This window comes from Cryptotermes secundus, unplaced genomic scaffold, assembly GCF_002891405.2.
Source record: "Cryptotermes secundus unplaced genomic scaffold, Csec_1.0 scaffold431, whole genome shotgun sequence".
Taxonomy (NCBI): domain Eukaryota; kingdom Metazoa; phylum Arthropoda; class Insecta; order Blattodea; family Kalotermitidae; genus Cryptotermes; species Cryptotermes secundus.
Genome location: NW_019727097.1, coordinates 602,079 through 619,912, shown reverse-complemented (window position 1 = coordinate 619,912; position 17,834 = coordinate 602,079). Strand labels below are relative to the sequence as shown.

The window sequence follows — 17,834 nt, the reverse complement described above, 5'->3', positions numbered from 1 at the left end:
GTTTTTATTAGTTATCTTAAAAACCAGGACGATGGATAAAGTCCGAAAACCCAATATATCAGTACAATTTTCTTATTGAGCATTTCTAAAACGAATCAGTGTTCTCTTATTTATATATAATATTTAGTGCCTCGTGAAAACACTGATATATTTCAAAAATTACTTTTTACTTACAGCACATCATTAAAATAATTTTGTCCGAATTTATTGAGACAGATAAATGGACAGGCTTATATGTCAGAACGATTTAATAATGAACTGCTGTGAAGCAGGTCTCAAACGAACAGAATAAGATTGCTTCCCGCCCATTCCACAATAGCAATATATATCTTAAATCATCAACATATCATCACCGCTCCCTCCGCAGTCACTTTGAAACACACATGCGAGTCATCAAACTGTGAAACCTATAGCCATCAGCAGCAGCGGCAGAAAATAATTTTGGAGCTTTGATGAAAACATATACGAATATAAGCCTATACCGGTTCAGTTGCTACTGGGGACACAAACCTAGAGATAAAAATATTTTATGTGTTTTGGAATTTCGCCCATGGCATATACCTTTCCGCGAATTCACTTATTTATACTGTTATGGTTACCTTTTTTAAACTGATCTGAACCTAATCCTGTAGACCGGTTATTCTGATAGTCAAGTTCTTATCAACTCATTCACAATAATTTATTTCTCTGCTCATTTAACGATGTTTCATCAACTTCATGGGTTATGTCGTCTTATTATATACGGTAGGGTGACTGAATAATGAACAACGAACGACTTGAAAGCAAAGATTGTGGCCTATTTGTAAACAGAGTTCGACTGACTCGTATTATTTATCGATACTGTTTCAACTGTAGGGCCGAATAATTGTTTGTTCGGAAGATGATCATAAATAATGAGAAAACCCAAGAAAAATTGGAAGATTCTTAAATTCTCGGATGCGGCGTAGTGTAATTTAGTAGACAGTTTTAAATGTTTCGAAGGAACTTCCTTCCTCCATCTTCATGGTGCAAATATCGGTAACAATATAAAAAATGATATTGCGCTACATCCAAAAAATAAAGAACGTAAAATTGTCCACGAAGACGTATGGGGGAGTCGAGGTATATTTCAACAATTCTTGATCTCGGCACGAGATAGAAGTGAGTGGTCAGCTTCACGTCCCGACCGCCTTACCCCCAGGGACATGGCCCCTGTACCAATTCGAAATGGAGCTCAGTGTGTCCCAGAGCAGGTCTGGACACTGTGGAATAGACACAAATACTTTACCTCTGCCAGGAATCGAAACGCGGCCGTCCAGCTCGTAGCCCGTCGCTATACCAACTGAGATATTCAGACTCACCGGCGACAAATCCCAGAAGACAGTAATCTCCATAGTCACCATTTTGAGAACTTCAAGTCCCTTCTACACTGAAGATGGAGTCAGTAAATTTCTCCGAAATGTTGGTAATGATCTACCACACTACATCATGTCACATTTCGGAAAACCATAATCTGCATAGTCACGGCTGTGAGAACCTGAAATTTCACACGAGAAACCTATCTGACCCTAAACACTGTTCCGTCTTTGCGTTTGTCCCTTTCAAGACATGACAATAATGTTCTGTACAGCAATTGTTGGTTATAACCTGCAAGACTACATTTCGGTTTTGTCGCCAGTGACAAGACCTTCGTACAGTACGTGACAAAAATCGGTCATCGGTTCAAAAATAATTAAGGTGCTCAGAAACCAAACAAAATATTCCCCCCATCCCATCTCCCACAATCACTCTCTCTCTCTCACTCTCTCACACACACACATACACCCACGAACATGATATCAGAAGAATTTTTATTAAACTAAAGAAAGTAAAATTGCTGGGTTTCTGGACTTTTTCCATCGTCCTGTATTCTAGAAAACAGAAAACACGACATTTCAGAGACTGGATCTGTTTCCATCCTCAGATGACAGGGTGAAGACACGTTTTCAGTTGGGCCCCTTTGAAAGAGCTAATCTCAATAACTGGAGCTTTTTCTAAGAGGCCCAAGTGAGTAGGCGTCTTCCTCCTCTCGCCTGAAGATGGAAACAGATCCAGTTTGCGAAACGTTGTGTTTTCTATTTTCTGGAACACCGGACGATGGAAGAATTCCAAAAACTCAGTAATCCTGCGTGTTATACACCATCGTCAAAATCCTTTAGAGCCTAAAGGATGCGGGCTAAAAATAACATTTATTCCATCTCATAGATGTTACAAATACATCATCACTAACATCAGAAGCTGTCTCTGTTGCTCTTGAGCAAAGGTGGGATGTTAAATTAAACTAACAAACATCACGAAACTTGCAGAGTAAACTCAACAGAGGAAGCGAGTGGAAGGCTTGAAGAATGACTCAACTTTTCAACATAAATTTGCTGTGAAATCGGACTAAGTAATGGTGCAAGTTCAGAACTGCCTCTCTATGATATAAAAGTGCAGACAAATAATTTCATGCTTCTATGAGCATTAAACATACAAAGTAACTGAGCGTTTTCTTACATGTGGAAGCTCGAAATCTACTTCAATCTCATCAGAGACATAAGACTGATGGATAAATTAGAAAAAGTGTTTAGCTAGTCGATAACAGTTACAGATGTTATTTCAATATGATGTGAATACTGTCTTGAAAGGTCAGTTAGAACAATAAAAGAAGAACAAGGAAATAACCCAGTATACATGATTTGCCGAGCGNTCTGCCCTAAGATTAAACGAACCCGGGACCTGTGGATCTGTACCCAGGAACTCTAACCATTAGACCACATATGCGGCTGCCGACAAACGACATTTCGAGGCGAGAAGCAACGAGGGCTGATACTAGGGAACATTAAGTTAATGCCGTACAGTAATTTATTAACAAATATATATGTATTTTTTTTTCCTTGGCACTACAGCATCAGTGGGCCTAGGCCTACCTCCATGAACTTCTCCGTTCACTTCGGTTTTTCTAGATCTTACACATTCGGCAGGACTCCTTGGGCGGGTGATCAGCTCGTCGCAAGGCCTCTACCTGTACACAAACATAGAAAAACGCACACAAACATCCATGCCCTGAGTGGGATTCAAACCCACGATCCAGCTTCCGAGCGAGCGAAGATAGTACATGCCTTAGACCGCTCGGCTACCGTGACCGGCAAATTGCAGATTAAAGCTTCTTTTTCTGTCTTGACGGATTAAGCTATCTGATCTATGCCAGGTCAGAACTAATTAATTCTGAAATCTGAATCTTACAGATAGTCGGTAGGACCCCTTGGACGGGTGATCAGCCTGTCTCAAGGCCACTACCTATATAATACAACATAAATGCAGAATGGAAGCAGATATTCAGGTTTCGAATGGGAATAGAGCCCACGATCCCAGTGTTTGAGTGAGCCAAAATGGTTCATGCCTTAGACCGCTCGACCACCGAGCTCGGCATTATTATAACTGTCAAGAAATTATTTTTTAAAAAGAAACAAAAACTTAAAAAAAAAAACTTAAAATTTTATATTTTTCCATTATGCTTATTAATGTCTGTACCAGACGGTACTGAAAAAAAAATATGAAAGCTTTTTAAAGAAATATATCAATCACTGTCTAAAATTTTACTTCGTTTGTATTTGCTTTTAAAAACATTGTACAAAAAACTTAAACTGGTGGATTTTGACAGAATTCAATAATACGGTATCGTACAAAAAAGTGGTAAAAGTAACCTTGGTAAGAAATGGGCATGCGCACCCCAACCATAAAATCATTTACAGATATTATGTCCCTCCACAAGAGGCATAACATGGACTCATAATGGGGAAGCCATGTCTGTCCCTCTGCACATTTCATCTTAGTAGAATTCGTTTAGGTTGCTTATTTGTGCGGGGGAGCCAATGAACTAAAAATTGTAGGTAAGGTAAAGGTAAATCTATCTCTGTAACTGATCGTGGAGCCCCATAGGGTTGTGAAACATCGATGTTCTCGCATTTTCTAGACAATCCGCTCGCAGATGGCGGTGAGCTTGTCAGCCTTACGCGCCGGCCACGCTTCATACCCCCAGGAAGCTTCCTGGTACTCATTTCTGTTAGAGGTTGAGTCGACCCCAGGGCCATAGTGCGCCTAGAAGGATTATATAAATTGAAAAATTCAATTACCTCATCGGGAATCGATCCCGAGACCTTCCGGCTTGTAGCAGAGTGCCTCAACCAACTACGCTACGGCGTGCCCCAAAAGTTGCAGTAAAGATTCATTTTTCATCCAGGTCTGGATAACACAAACCATGAAACTCAAATCATGCCTATTTTTTCATTTTCTCGAAAAACATTAGTCATCCAGTAAATTGGTATATGACAGAAATATGCACAACTCCATTAACACCTAAACCTGTATTTTAAAAATTTTCGATATGAAACAAATATTTACAAAATACAACGAAATTAAATGTGCATTTTTAGCGCAGTATATGCATGTTTCGGCCGGTCACGGTAGTAGTATATAATACAACGGCGGATCCATTTAGCTCACATGTAAATTTATGCTAAGTATGATGTTGTCACGTGTATGATGTGTGACTCTAGACGGGTTTTGGATTGATGACTCCATTTATTGCATATTTGGATACAACGCGTGACTTCACTTTACGCCTTACTATTACATACACACTCTAGTGTCCACTTCACTAGCCGTTGCTCAGTGGCGGCTCCTAACAGTTAACGTTCCCCTTCCTCTGGGTTTCCAAACTGTTCCTCGTCTCAGCTACCAGCTTCTAACAGCAACAGCTCACAATGACTGAACCGCAGCGGTTCTCTAACTCACTGACTCGTAATTTGTCCTGCTTATACCATCTCGGCACGAACCACGTAGAAAACAACGTTCCTCTGTTGCAGTGCAATTGTTGCTTAGCAATATCATGACGTATCCCATTGTTGCTTGTGCAGCCATAGGCAGGGAGCGCGCAGCAAACACCATTCATCTGTTGTTTACGAGACACTGCCTAGTAACAGCTGGTTGTTGTGACTACACTAGTTGCTTCGAGCGAATATGCCACAATACATTAATTATAACTATTAAGATGACCTGAAGATGGTACACATGTCGAAACACGTCGTCTTAGACAACTGTCCCATCTTCTGGAAGTAGTATTGTGTTGACAAAGTATAAAATGAATATTATCTACAGCGATTTACGGAACAGGATGTAACAAAATGTCAGTTTTAGATGTAACATTTCTTCATGAAATACACCGTTTTAAAGACAATGGCAATCAACTAATTCATGACTCTACACCTGCCTCAGGCTTGAAGTCCGTACTCCATTACTCAAGACAAACCTTCTTCTTCCGGCCAATTTTCCACTCAGCAGAATTATACAAGTTTGTGTAAGCGAATGACAACTTGTGCGTGTCTACCACATCTCCCTGGTCACGCAGGTACCTAGGGAAATTAGCAACGGACTTGAGGTGGACATCGCACGCACAGTAGCAGGAGCAAAAGCAAAGTTTTAGTCTCTCGAGAATCAAAGGTCTTGTCCGAAACACCAAAATTCAGTCTCTCTTTACGTCAATATATATAAGAACAAAATCCAAGTAAATAATAATCCCCCTTCCAAGAAAATTCATAAACTCATGCAGACAAAATAATGGTCTTATGTAATTCAATATTCACGTTTCTGTTCAGAAGACAGTAAGACAAAGAGGAACTTGGAACTCAATTCTGGGAAGCATAATAGCGCTACTTTTGAAACAAAGACATGTTGGGGTGTTTTCGAAATCAATACAGTAGACACTACAATAACTGAAGGCCACGCCATAGCTCAAGCGGTTATGGCTGGCTACTCACCGCGGCGACCCGGGTTCGATCCCGGGTCTGGTCAAGTGGGATTTGTGTTGGACAAAGTAGCACTGGGGCGGGTTTTCTCCGAGTACTTCGGTTTCCCCTGCCAATTTTCATTCCACCAAATTCTCCATCATCATAATAACCCGGGGCAGGTACATTAGGCCAATCAGTGGCCGAAGTGCCGAGTGGACCCAGCTGGACTCCACCACCCACTATGGGACTTTAGAAAAATAATAAAAAAATCACTAACAGTAATAAATCGAAGCTAATATATAACACCAGTTCCACATGGTCATCTTGCACGGATACAATATCACACCCAACGAGAACTCCAATGCAGAAATAATAATGATGAATTACGACGTCAAGCTGCATTAGGATAAGACACAAAAACTATATTTCAACCTATTGGATTGTTAGTATTCATAAACTATATAACTAAGACATACTAACAAATAAGAAATATCACAAGGACCACTGCTTACCATATAAGATAATATTCGAAAGAATTTCGATACAATAGCCACAGAGACATAACATGAAAGCCGCTTCCAATACAACACGGAACAAAAACTACACCATAACCAGTTCAACAATTTCATATTCGTTGAATATAATTAAGGCATTTTAGATGACAAGAAACATCCTAACTTATTTAACATTTTAATATTGAAATTATGACTAGCAAAAGACACTACACTAATGTGTAAAAGTTGTATGTGGTACAATACAAAATACACTCATATATATACATTGCTCAATGCACCGTCCGCGCTGTCTAAGACAAGAAATATCTTCGCCCGATCGAATGCTGGGATCGTGGGTTCGAATCCTTATCAAGTAATAGGTGTTTTCTGCGTTTATTCTGTGTTTGTGTTGTCCTATGTAGGTAGTGACCTTGTGTTCGGCTGAACCCCCGTCCAAGGAGTCCTACCGACTGTCGAAGGATTAAGAGATTGATGTGAAATGAAGCGTTTCACAGATGCCCTATGCTCCAAGTTGGAGCAACAGGAATGAACACATAGAGAGACAGACAGACAGATAGATGGATAGGCAGATGGATCGATGGATGGACGGACGGAGACAGACAGACAGATTTTTTTTATAGATTCGGAGAAAACCTGCCCCAGTGCCACTTTGTCCACCACAAATTCAACATGATCTGACCTGGGCTCGAACCCGGGTCGCGGCGGTGGGAAGCCGCCGACAAACCGCCTGAGCTATGTTACGGCCAAGGTAGAATGTACGGCATGCATACAGGGACGCAAGAAACAAATTTCAAATTCTTGTGGCGAAACCTGGCATAAAAGTTCGTTTAGAAAAATACGATAAGAATGAACAATTGCTATAAGAGTGAAAAATGAAAAAAAAAAAAGTTTGTGGTAAGGATGATAAACATANCCACATATACACGGTGCCAAATCCCAGAAGACTGCTTTCTTCGATGATAAACATGTTGGTAAAATTATTATCATGTGCATATCTTGTAACAGAATTTCAAGATGTAAAATTACTTAAGAACACGACGTAAGCCGACGTGACTTAGATACATATAAAGAGATGAGGTGCAAGGAAAAGCGACTTTAGTGGCATGGAAAGTGCTGTATCACCCATAAGCAAATATGAAACCTGTTTCGGGAACATGTGACATTACTGCACGAAGGGACCAAACAGTTTTCTGTACCTATGCAGTGTGCCGGAAGGAGCGAATGGATGACAAAGCAACGCCAGACGACCAACATGACTTGTCCGTTTTTGGTGTCCACATATATACCAGCAGCCAGGATGGACGCTGTATCAGTCTCTAACTGGCCGTCAGCCAGGCTTCTCACCGTATGTAGGCTACAGAACAATTTGCGTGCGGTAAGAATGGAGGCGCTCTTCCAGTCGACTGTCACTGCTCTACTCGGCTTCATAGGGGCCACTGTGCTGCTTCTCTATTGGTACTCAACTTCAACATTTGATTACTGGAAAAAGACAGGCGTGAAGTCGCTGAAACCATTACCACTTTTCGGTAACATCCAACATTTCATCTTACATAAACGGTCACCGGCCGAGGTTTTCCAAGAATTATATAATAAGTTTGAAGGTGAAAGATATGGAGGTATTCACCAGGCTCGAACTCCTGTCCTTTTAATTCGTGATCCCGAACTTATAAAGCATATACTTGTGAAAGATTTTTGTTATTTTCCTGGTAAAGGAAATCATCCGGACTTAAAAGGGGACCCACTTTCGTATCACCTATTCAATCTTGAGGGAGAACAGTGGAAATATATCAGAACAAAACTGACACCAGCATTTACGCCAGGTAAACTGAAAATCGTGTATCAACACATTGATCATTATTCCGAGAAACTTATAGAACATCTACAAAAATATGCTAAGAATAACGAGATTTTAGATATGTATGATATCTTGGTAAATTTCACCATGGATGCCACTAGTTCTTGCGCTTTTGGTGTGGAGGCAAATGCGATGGATGATAAGGATTCAGAATTCAAAAAAATGGGTCGTTCTATAATCCACGCCAATGGTAGTACGTTTATTGACATTTTGGAATCGATTTCTCCTAACCTGTTAAAAATATTCCGAATACGAACTTTTTCTCGTGACGTCACATCATTTTTCAAAATGGTTATTAAGAAGATTATGGAATACAGAGACCAAAGCCATGTAATAAAGAAGGACGTAATGAATTTGTTGATGCTTGCGAGAAACAAGACAACTGAAGAGGATAGTAACAAAGAGGAACCTCAAGCCTGCAAACAAATGAGTAACGAAACGTCATCCAACATCAGAGATGAAGGTAAGATCTAGAACCATCTACTTTACAGGTTAACCTTAGTGGAGGATCAATAAATATTAAGCTCTTCAATAAATTCCGGGTTTTTACGAAAACCTAAAATTCGCCATCACTATGCAAAGTTCGTAATTAGAGGAAATTGACATCTCCGAACCCTATTTCCCTAACATCACATTCGATGTTACCAATTGTCTCTCAGAAATGAAGATCCTAGCAATTTCTACAAGAAAAACATTTGATAAAATAAGTCCTATGAAAAACTGAGTAATATTTCCCAGGTATAAAATATGTCGGCTTTATTTAGTGTGTCAAATATTTTATCAATCCTATGATAAACTATTTTCTCCCCATTCATGAGATACGAAGCGTGGTGAGCATATTTTTTACGTATACACCTTTTTTGATGCTCTGTATCAAACTGTAACAACTCAAGGTCCTTACCTAAAACATAGCTACTAAAAAAATACTCTTTTTCATTTGAAGTTTTGTGTGTGTGTGTGTGTGTGTGTGAGTGTGTGTGTGTGTGTGTGAGTGTGTGTGTGTGTGTGTGCGCGCGTAATTATTAGGAGATAAGCAGCCGATGTCTGATATAAATTCAATCATTCTCTAGAAAAAAAAATACTCCGTAGTTTTATTCCGCAAGCGAACTATACCGAACGAGCAACCGCCGCTTGTCGGCGAAGAGGACAGAGGGTATCGTGTGGTCAGAGCAAAGAATCCCCACGGCCGTTAATTTCGGTTTTCTAAACCGGAGCCGCTATTTCCTTGAAATAGCTCCTCAACTGTCCTCACGAGGCTAAGTGAACCCCGTTCCAGACCCACTACTTCTCAGAAAATCTGGTAGCGCTGGGAATCGTACCCAGACCTGTAGCCAAGAACTCTGACCACTAGACCACAGAGGCGGTCACCTCTCTCTACATTTGTCTGAAATAAGATGAAAGAAATAACGTATACATTTATTTTCGTTTTTTATTTCAGAATTGAACAATTTTTTCAGCAGCCTATATTTAGTGTTTAACTTTTTCATATTTTCTTTTGCGAGAGAGGCTGGTGAATAGGATCACTGTTCTTCTTTTTTCTTTCATTTTCTGCAGCTTTTTACATAGGAATCATGAAATGGATAAAAGTGTTCGAGGAATTATTTCAGGATCCGGACGCTTTTCACTTTTGGAGATGAAAGACCTTCCTATATACTAACGCATTGTCGTTCGTAAAACTATCGACTATCAGCTCATGCAAAGCATGACTTACATCTGTGACTGAATACGCAATAAATGGGTAACCAACGAAATATGAGCTCTAATAAAGTATATGTTATAGGGTTCGATGATGTGGTGTTAACTGCCCAAGCTGCTATGTTCCTACGGGCGGGCAGTGAGAAAGCCTCCACCATCATGAGCTTCTGTCTGAACGAGCTGGCTCTCCAACCGGAATTGCAGTCCGAACTTCGAGCCGAGATTGAGGCAGCAAAAGAGGAACACGGTGGTAAACTGACATACGAAATAGTGCTAGGCTTGAAGCTACTGGACAGGGTTGTATCAGGTATGTACTTGTGATTACTGAACAACGTTATATCTATAGTAAGCTTATTTAGCTTTTAATCATATATACAGGATTATATTGAGCTTGAAAGAGTTGTATTAAGATACTACACAACAATTTGTCTGGAGGAACTGAGTATAACCAAGAAACCCTTATTCAGGATACCTGGGTCTACAGACGAGACTCGTAGCGTCAGAAATAAAAGGTGGACGGGCGACCGCTTAAATTAACTTGCTCTGTTCTCTAGATCAGTTCTCCCCGAACCAGATATGAAGATGATCACGTAAGAAAAACCTGAAGACTAACATATGGGGTACTGATCGCTGTCGGTTTCAGTAAGTTATAACGGCATTCACCTGAAGATACTGAGTAAAAGGACGTATAACCTTAATAAGAACAGCTTCAAATTCTTTCAGTAACTTTTCATAATAATGTTGCAACAAAAAACAAACTCCGTGGTTTCAGTCCGTAAGCGAACTATACCGACCGAGTGACCGCCGCTTATCGACGAACTTAGTGCTAACTTTAGCCGATAGAGAGTGTCGCGTGAAACTGGACTGTGCTGCTACCAAGTGATACAAATAAAAACCTATTACGTCCATTACAGCTGTTTTACTTCCATTTCTGACCTATTTACTGTCTCCCTCGTAGATACTACACTGGATATAGAGTGTGCTACACATGCATATTAGATATGCAGTGTGTAAGTGAATTTGTCCCTGTGCCCGAACACCAAAACATGAATGCATGCGGCAGAGATTAGTTAAGCCCTACACATTAACCTTATCACTACTGAAATTTGCTGGCCAGCTTCAAACTCCAGCAGTTTCAATGCCATAACAATCATTAAAATATATGCTAGCAACCAATTTTAGGAATTCGATTGAATCCTACTGCTAGTCTACAAGCGCCACTTTTATATATTTTTATTGTATTTTAATTATATTTAATTAGATATAGTTATTCTAGCGTTGGAAACTATCTAAACCGATATATTTAATACAGTCTTGTCGATTAATATTTCGTGAAGTCGCATTATTTTCAACAGTCTCCCGATTGTAAATGATTTAGGTTAGGTTAGGTTTATAATTCCGATGTAGAAGCATGAAGAGGCCCAAATTCATGAACCGTGTGACAGTAGTTTTTTTCACTATATTTCAAAAGTGATGATGACAAACAAAACAAACTCCGTGGCCTGTAGTCCGCAAGCGAACTATACCGACCGAGCAACCGCCGCTTGTCGGCGAAGTTAGTGCCAGATGATGGGGAAACGTAAATTACATCACGTCTTCCAATGTCCAAATGAAAGTCTCGATATGTTTAATATGATATGGATACATTACCTTGAAGAATATTACATGGCTGGAATGTGGTAAAAGAAGTCTCGGCTTCATATTTTGTTTTCACTACAAACACATTTCTTGGCTCGATATATCGAACGATATGATGTAAATAAAAAACAGATTTTTGACAGATTTATCCCATATCCCAACCTCATAAAATCAGCTGTGTCAAGAACAGTGTGAAAAAAATCATTGCAGTTGACAAGCTCAAGGTCAACGATATAGAAAGCCGAGTAAACAACCGCTGTGATTTCATTACAGAATTGGTTGATATTGATATTATACGTGGAGGTTTAAACCTGAATAGTGTATTATAAATTAATTGGTTTCTAGCTTTTATTTACTTTTATTGTTTTGAACAGGTTTCGTTAAGGCCGGTTGAACACTAAATTCGTGGGTTGGAATATCACTCAGGCATTCCTGTGTAACTTGTGCATGTTTTGTGTAGCACCGCATAGGCAGAGATACTGGAGTGGGCCGATCCACTGTCCAAATATTCCTACCAAATATAAAAGATTAATTCTTCTAGAATATCTTCTAAATCGAATTATTCTAGAGTATCTAATCTCTGACTGCTGATGGTGGTGCATGAAGATCCTTTCAGTATATCTAATTTATTCTCCAGTTTACTCACATTTATTAAATATTTAAAGACTCGTTCTAAAATGAATTAATTCTTCTGCTTCGACTGCTCTGCATTGGGAGCCATAGGTTACAGGTCTGACGGTCGGGTTTCGATTCCCTGTATGGGCAAGAGATTTTTCTCTGCTACACAACGTTCAGACCGACTCTTGGTCCCACCCAGTTTCCTGTCCAATGGGTACCGGGAGCTCTTTCCCCGGAGGTAAAGCGGCCGGGGAGTGTAGCTGACCATTCCATTTATTGGTAAGGTTAAGAATGATGGAGTTATACCTTCACCACCCCATACGCCTTCATTCCGTAATGCTTAATTAATTACGGGGACAACTCAGTGCTACGCATTACATTTATATATACAAATATGTGTTAATAAGGACATTCATTATTATTTATGAGCTGGGATAGCGTAGGCGGTATAGCGACTAGCTAAAGGCTGGACAGCTTAGGGGTTGGTGTTCAAGTTCCGGTAGGGGTAAGATATTTCTCTTCTCCATGTCCAGACCGACTCTGGGGCCCAACCAGTCTCATCCAATGGGTACTGGGGTCTCTTTCTCCGAGGGTGAAGCGGCCGGGGTGTGAAGCTGATCACTCACCTCCAGCTAGTGCCGAGGTCAAGAAAAGGGGGATCTATACATCCACTCTTTCATACGCCTTCATGGAGTAGTACTTAATTAGTTAAGTAGAGGAAAAATTTTACCTTTACTTTACTTTACATAATATAATCATATAAAACTGCTTCAGTTTAATAAACCCTATCTCTTCAAAGTACTATGTCGGTTATCACTTTCATAATGTAACTACGTGCATCAATAACAAAATAAACATTAATGAATACCCCTTTCCATTTCGTAACAATATGCTATACATGATTAATATATTGGTTATCAGCCGCTGGACAGCGAAACGCTTTAAAGCCAGTTAAATAACAGAGGATAAACTAAGCAGATAACAGCGAAGAGTACTGCCTCTCTGTGACGCCAGAGAGAGAACAAATCACCTTCACAATTTCCAATAATAGTGTCGTATTACTTGATCCATTGCATAACTGTATAAGGTAAAAGGTAACGCTATCCCTCTAACAGGCTGTGGAGGCCCATAGAGTTGTGAGACGTCGAGGCTCCCACTTTTTCCGGACAATCGGACTTTTTGTTCTTTCTGCTCTGCAATTAACGTCAACTCACTTAAAACAAAACATTAAACCATTATTATTATTATTATTATTATTATTATTATTCTGTCAATTACACCGAACCTAAAATTGTTAATAATATTTGTTAATGATACTCTTAATATTACTTGTGTGTATGGGGTCTTATTTTATTGTTCTCTCCTGTTAACGTTAACTTTAATTTTTTTTTGCATTATTATTAATCTATTGTCATTATGTAGACTCTCAAATTTTGTATTTGTTTTTTAATTATTTTTATGTAATTTGTGTACTCATGCTAACCTTTTAATTGGCCTCAGCGGTGTTAAGTTGTACGTAAATAAACATGAATTGAATTGAACTGAATTGAATTAAACTGTTGAGCTGCCACACGAATAAATAAGAATTGTGTTATTATTATTATTATTATTATTATTAACTTCTATGTGTGTATGTATGTGTATTGTCCCCTCTCACCACATAATGGAATAACCATTCGAAATGTACTTATTTTATTTGCTTACCTGTTAACGCTAACTTTAATTTTTCTTGGAATTATTATTAATTTAATGCCATTATATAGACAGTCTTATTTGTATTTTGTCTTTCAGTTATATCTGTATTTCTATGTACTCGTGCCAACTTTGTTATTGGCCTCTGTGCTGTTAAGTTTGCACATAAATAAACACGAATTGAATCGGTGACGTAGTTGGTTGATGCACTATGCTACAATCAGGAAAGTCGCGGGATCGAATCCCGATGGGGTGAATTTTTTAATTTTGCCTAATCCTTGAGCTGCACAATGGCCCTGGGGTCGACTCAGCCTCTAATAGAAATGAGTTATCAGGAATATTCCTGGGGGTAAAGGGCGGCTGGCGCTTAGGGCTCACAAACCTTACCGCCTAACGCAAATCCCAACATAACCTACTGTTCCATACTTTAACATGCAGTCAGAATTATTGGCTTTTTGGACTTTGCCTATGGTCCGGTATTTTAGAAACTAGAAAACACAACGTTTCGGAAACTGGACCTGTTTCCGTCCTCAGGTGAGGGAAGAGGACACCTACTCAGTTGGATCCTTAGAAATAGCTAACCTCAATCACAATCCACTAATTGAGGTTAGCTCTATCTAAGGACGCAATGAGTAGCTGTCTAACCTCAATTACTGGGTTGTGATTGAGGTTAGCTCTTTCTAAGGATCCAACTGAGTAGGTGCGTTCTCCCCTCACATGAGGACGGAAACAGATCCAGTTTCCGGAACGTTTTCTAGTTTCTAGAATACCGGACGATGGACGAAATCCAAATCCCCAGTAATTCTGAGTGTTACACACCATCGTCAGAACACTTCAGAATCTATTAACCTGTAGTGTCAGTAATATCTTACATCACTGCAAATATGTTGTTTCAGAATCACTTCGGAAATATCCACTGGAAGCAAATATATTTCGAGTATGCGGGAAACCATACAAAATTCCCGGTTCGTCAGTACAACTACAAGAAGGTACCAAGGTTCTGATACCGGTATATGCTATACACCATGATCCGAAATATTATCCTGATCCAGAAAAATTCGATCCTAATCGATTCACAGACATTAGTAAGAGCTCAAGGCAACAGTTCACTTACCTCCCTTTCGGCGAAGGACCCCGAATCTGCATAGGTAAGTGAAAAATATATATGTTCCACAACACGTTTCCGTGATTGTACCTATATGTTTTCTTATGAGTTAAAATTGCCATGGTTGTCCATATGGCAATACAACTGGATTTACACTGAACACTAAAAGACAATTCAAACGTGACGTTAGTTATGTTTCTTCTACAAAAGACACTTTATTTTCACGAGAATGATCCACTCCCCACACCATCACATGTTATTACACGGAAGAGAGACCCCCACTGAACTTATACTGAATCCTATTATGGAAATCACAATGTATTTCCGGCAAGACTGGACGCCATCTATGAAAGACACAGTACTCTGTTCAGATCCAAATGAATACGTATAGGTATGTAGTGCGGTTGGAAAAAATTAATAATACATTACAATTTTTCTCCCTCAAATTACAATAGATTCGTCAATATTTTGCATATTATTTCTGTATTATTATATTCTTATTACTATTTTAGTATTAGTATTAATATTAATCTTTGACTTGTCCCATATCATGTATAATGATTCATGGATGAAATAAAATTGAATTTAATTGAATTGAAACACAATGTAGTTTTATCAAAAGTAAAAAATGTAATGTCAACAAATTATGCTACAAAGAAACAAACATCCAGCCTTTATCAACACCTTCAGGATTTCTAATAGGAAATCTATATTTTAAAACTACAAACCTGTAGCTTTAGATAATGCACTTCTCAATCGATATAGTAATTAAATTTTAAACCGAGATATAGGACCGTTATAATACAATGTCAAACAATTACTATGCAGCAGTGTAGCCCACCGCCGTCCATTAAAAGGCCCAGACATCAATCACATATCAATCAATACACAGAACTACTGAATGTACTGAATTATGTGATTACGTCACTGAACTAGGACTTTTGTTTACAGCTTTCCATGGGAGTAACATTTTACTTCCATTAGATTCCATAGTAAGACATGAAAAGAGAATATACTGCTGTTCCTTGTGTTATTTATTGACACTCTTTCAAACACAAAGTTCAGCGTTGAATCAGTTCAGGAAACTAAGATGAGTGGTGAATTGGTAAGGATATAGAAGAAGATGGTCGTTGATTAATTAAAAATATTAACCAAGCATTACTTGGAGAGACTGAAGAAAATAACGAATACCCTCAATCAGGACGGCAGATGTCTGCCCAGGATTTGAATCGAGTACCTTCAAAACATATGAGCTTTAGGGCTCGGTAAAACAAAAGACCTCAGTATTACAGACACTGCATATGTATACAATAATCCTCATGTGAGTCTTTACATATTTCACTCTTCCAAATGACATCTCATTGTAGAAAAATAGTACATTAAATAAAATGTTTACTTGATTGAGGCTTAAAACTTTATCTGAAACACTTTCCTGTGTCTATTTAACGTAACACAAATATTTATAATTCTTTGCACTGTGGTATCTGTAGTGTAATTAGTTTTGTGCCATTAGAATTGTGTCTACAATGAATTGCCATCAAGATCCACTGCCAACTAACCAAAGACGTCATGAGGCACAGCCCTTCATTATAAGCCGATATTCGCACAACTGGTCAAAAATTTTCCTCTTTTTATAGAACGTGAAGGGTTATTAAAACCTGATAACATACACTGTCTGTTCTAAATGCATTAATCCAATTCTCTTCCAGGTTTCAGGTATGGTATGCTACAGGTTAAGGTAGGCCTAGCCGCCCTGTTGCTGCACTATGAATTTAGAGCATGCCCGATGACAAAGGCCCGTCCAGAATTCAACACTTGTTCTTGGATCACTTCTCCAGCCAATGGAATGTGGCTGAAAATCCATTTGAGAAAATGAAAATCATCAAGAGCAACAAAAGCCTATCTTGCAGCTGAGAAAACAAGCTTCATAAATAAGCTATTTGCATGCAGTACTCAATTTTTGAAACTAGATTTGTAATAATTAATTTTTATTTAGCTTCATCGGTTGGCGTTGTCTACGGGCTGGAGGACTAGGACAGGTTGCCAGCAGAGACAGAAATTTCTCACTTCACTATCATGTCTGGACGCAGACTTGCACCAAATTGAGCCAAGCCTCTTTTCCTGAGCGCAAAGTGGCCTGAGTGTGGTGCTGGTTCTTTATCTCCTTCTAATTCCAAGGTTAGGAATGTGTGGGGCCTTATTTCCACTCTCTCTCTTATATACTAATGGTGCAAGGAGCATAATTATAAGGCCAACTTTTCCTTTACCTTTATGAGTCTGGATAATATTAATTTATTGCCATTATATAGACTGTCATATTTTGTATTTTTTCTTTAATTATCTTTGTGTATTTCTATGTACTTGTGCTAACTTTGTAATTGTCATCTGTGCTGTTAAATTAGCACGTAAATAAACAGGAATTGAACTGAATTGAATTGAATTGTATATCCCCTGAAAATTTGTATACATTTTAGTGTGACACAACAATTAAGTTGTGATATCTCAAACAACCTCTAAAATATGTATCTTGTGATAAACATATGGGTCTCAGACTGTGTGTATTATGTGTCTGGAATGAATGTGATTATGTTTTTATTATGCATTGAAGAAAATAACTACAAACCATCATTTTATGTGAACTGCTTTGGTACATACAGCCCATAGACCTTACTAATATTAAATTTGTATTGCATCATGTTATCTTATAAATGTATACAAAGTATTTATGTAATTGTATTGTATTTCTCTACTATACTGCTTTCAGTGCAATAGAATAACCACAGACAATTATTTTGCAAAAATTGTTTTGATTCATTTAGTCACTAGACCTTACTAACATTAAGTCTACAGTGCATTTTGCTCTCTCATACCTGATCAATAAGAAATGGAGCTTCTTTTTGGTCAACCCTAAAAGAAAAAGGTTACCTGAG

The 17,834-nt window shown here is 38.7% G+C and overlaps 2 protein-coding genes across 2 annotated transcripts in view; one reads left to right on the top strand and one right to left on the bottom strand.

Moving 5' to 3' along the window:
* Positions 1-14,951, bottom strand: part of LOC111864398 — a 120,727-nt gene extending 105,776 nt beyond the window's left edge. The window contains exon 1 of the mRNA XM_033751419.1: positions 14,914-14,951. The gene's annotated coding sequence lies outside the window, so the exon portion shown is untranslated. The remainder of the gene's footprint in view (positions 1-14,913) is intronic.
* LOC111864401 (probable cytochrome P450 6a13) lies at positions 7,638-17,249 on the top strand. Its single transcript, XM_023851624.2, has 4 exons — positions 7,638-8,619; positions 9,937-10,158; positions 14,696-14,947; positions 16,614-17,249. Exons 1-4 carry the CDS (start codon positions 7,683-7,685, stop codon positions 16,778-16,780), a joined length of 1,578 nt encoding a protein of 525 aa, XP_023707392.1. The 5' UTR covers positions 7,638-7,682; the 3' UTR covers positions 16,781-17,249.
* The last annotated feature ends 585 nt before the right edge of the window (positions 17,250-17,834 follow it).